Source organism: Silene latifolia, chromosome Y (assembly GCF_048544455.1).
Source record: "Silene latifolia isolate original U9 population chromosome Y, ASM4854445v1, whole genome shotgun sequence".
Classification (NCBI taxonomy): Eukaryota; Viridiplantae; Streptophyta; class Magnoliopsida; order Caryophyllales; family Caryophyllaceae; genus Silene; species Silene latifolia.
The window spans coordinates 235,373,487-235,376,024 of NC_133538.1; the positions used below are offsets into that span (position 1 = coordinate 235,373,487).

At 38.0% G+C, this 2,538-nt stretch overlaps 1 protein-coding gene across 1 annotated transcript; it reads left to right on the top strand.

Annotated features, from left to right (window-relative positions):
- The first annotated feature begins 806 nt into the window (after positions 1 to 806).
- LOC141630278 (uncharacterized) lies at positions 807 to 1,298 on the top strand. Its single transcript, XM_074443120.1, has one exon. It carries the CDS (start codon positions 807 to 809, stop codon positions 1,296 to 1,298), a length of 492 nt encoding a protein of 163 aa, XP_074299221.1.
- Positions 1,299 to 2,538: the final 1,240 nt, after the last annotated feature.

The following is a 2,538-nucleotide window of genomic DNA, read 5'->3' on the forward strand; positions in this document are numbered from 1 at the left end:
TGTCTCCATCACTAATATTGTTAACTATTTAGTCTCTAACAAGTTTCCTGCTTGGTTTTCTAAAGATCAGAAAGATAAGATTCGCAGTGATGCTAAATAATATGTGTGGGATAACCCATATTTATGGAACCATTGCTCTGATTAAATTATTAGATGGTGTGTTACGAAGAGTGATATGACTTCAATTCTCACTTTTTGTCACTCTCATGCATATGGTGGACACTTTGGGTCGAAGAGCACTACAAAGAAGGTGCTTGATTGTGGTTTCTATTGGCCACATCTGTTTCGAGATGCTCATGGGTTTTATAAGTCTTGTGACAACTGTCAAAGAGTGGGGAGTATATCCCAATGCAATGAAATGCCTCAAACCCCCATTATATATTGTGAAATTTTCGATGTATGGGGGATTGATTTCATGGGACCGTTCCCTAACTCTTCTGGATTTATTAACATATTACTTTTTGTTAATTATCAATCAATGTGGGTAAAAGCAATACCCACTAAGACTGATGATTCTAAAGTGGTTGGAGATTTTATCATGTCTTTCGTATTTGGTAGGTTTGGATTTCAAGAGCTATAATCAGTGATCGTGGGACGCATTTTTGCAATAGATTAGTTGGTGCTTTACTGAAGAAGTATCATGTTACCACAAGGTTTCGATGGCCTATCAACCGCAAACTAATGGCCAATCAGAGGTGTCTAATAGAGAGGTTAAATATATTCTATAGAAGATGGTAAATCCCAATCCTTAGGATTGGAGTCAACGCTTGGAAGATGCATTGTGGGCATACCGTACCGCTTATAAGATGCCCATAGGTATGTCTCCGTACCGGTTAGTTTTTGGTAAACCGTCTCATTTGTCAGTAGAGTTGGAGCATCGAGCTTATTGGGCAGTGAAGAGTTTCAATACAAGCTTGGTAGGAGCAGGTGAGAGTAGAAAATTGGAGTTACAAGAGCTTGAGGAAATACGAAATGACTCATATGAGAACGCGGCTATTTACAAGGAAAAGACGAGATTATTGCATGACAAGATGATATCTAGAAAGGAGTTCACTGTTGGTAAAAAAGTACTACCTTTTCAATCCCGTTTTAAGGTATTTCCCGATAATTTAAGGTCGCGTTGGGTTGGACCGTATGTAGTTACGGATGTGGCATTTCATGGAGCTATTGAGATACGTAGTTTGGCTACTAACAAAGTTTTGAAAGTGAATAGTCAACGATTAAAGCCTTACTACGAAGGGTTCCAAGTTGAGACGGTGGAGAGTTTGACTCTCTACGCGCCTATTTATGAAGATTAAATCTTGTCCCTAAGTCAAGCAAACGACTATAACCAAAAGCGCTTACGGGAGCCAACCCAGATTTTTTTTTATGTTTTTTTAGTATATTTATATTTCAAGTTAACTTATTTCATTAATTTTTAATTGCTTTTCTATAGTAATTGTGTGTTTTTGTCAGGTCGAAAAATGCTACGCCGTCTTTGAGTGTTGGAATTTGAGTTTTGAGGGTCGAGAAATCCCATCTTTGAGTGACATTAGTAAAGGTGAGAAGGAAGAAAATTTGAAAAAAAAGGGGATGATATAAGCAAAAGAGGTCAGCCCGAGCTGCGGTCCGTAGGCCCAAAGGCGACCCGCCCGTAGGGGCTTCAGATTGGAAGTGGTATGTCCTTTCCTTATTCTATCTTCATAATAAACAAATAAAAAAAATATATCAAAAACCCTTCCCTATTCTATCGGTCGTTTCCCTTCTCCCTCATCATTGTTACACTTTCAACTTTATCTTTCACCATTGTCTCTCGTCTACTCTGCATCCCCTCATGCATACACGACACTGATTCTTCACGAAAATTTCCTCCATCATCCAAACTACTGATTCAATCAAAGACCCGCGAATTTATTGAAAACCCTAGAAATTGGGGTTCGGAAACCGAGACGGTAATATTTCCTAATTACCTTGGCTAGGTAAGAAGGGGGTGTTACAAATTGATATCTGAGCGACAATTTTGGAACCTAAGCCAATGAACCGAAATGAACCTACGTGTGTCTAATATAATGAACTCGACATGAGTACAATAGGAGGTCGGTTTTAGGTTAGTAGGATCCCTCATCTCAAAACCAGATCATATTGTCTCGGTTGGTCACTACGTGGGTAGCTATGAGAATCAGAGAACGCCATGTGATATGTTGTGTGATTTCATGTGTGCAATGTTAAGTTGGCAAGTTCTCGCATGAAGTGGTTTTCTCTGTGTTTATTCAAGTTGATTTATTTCTACCTTGACATAACCCTTTACGTGGTGTATGATAATATATGACGAGTTTTAATGCTATATTTAACATGTGTATTGTAGCCAGTTGATAATTGATAGGCTTCTTGCATGATAAAATTGTTCAAATTAAATGTTACCATGTATATATCTTGGATGAAATAATCGATGATCGTAACATGTTTTGGAGCAGTTGTTATGTGTCGATGTGTGAAGACTATGTGAAATATGGTGTGATTACATGTATTCCATAACAATTTGATAGGATTCTTACATGA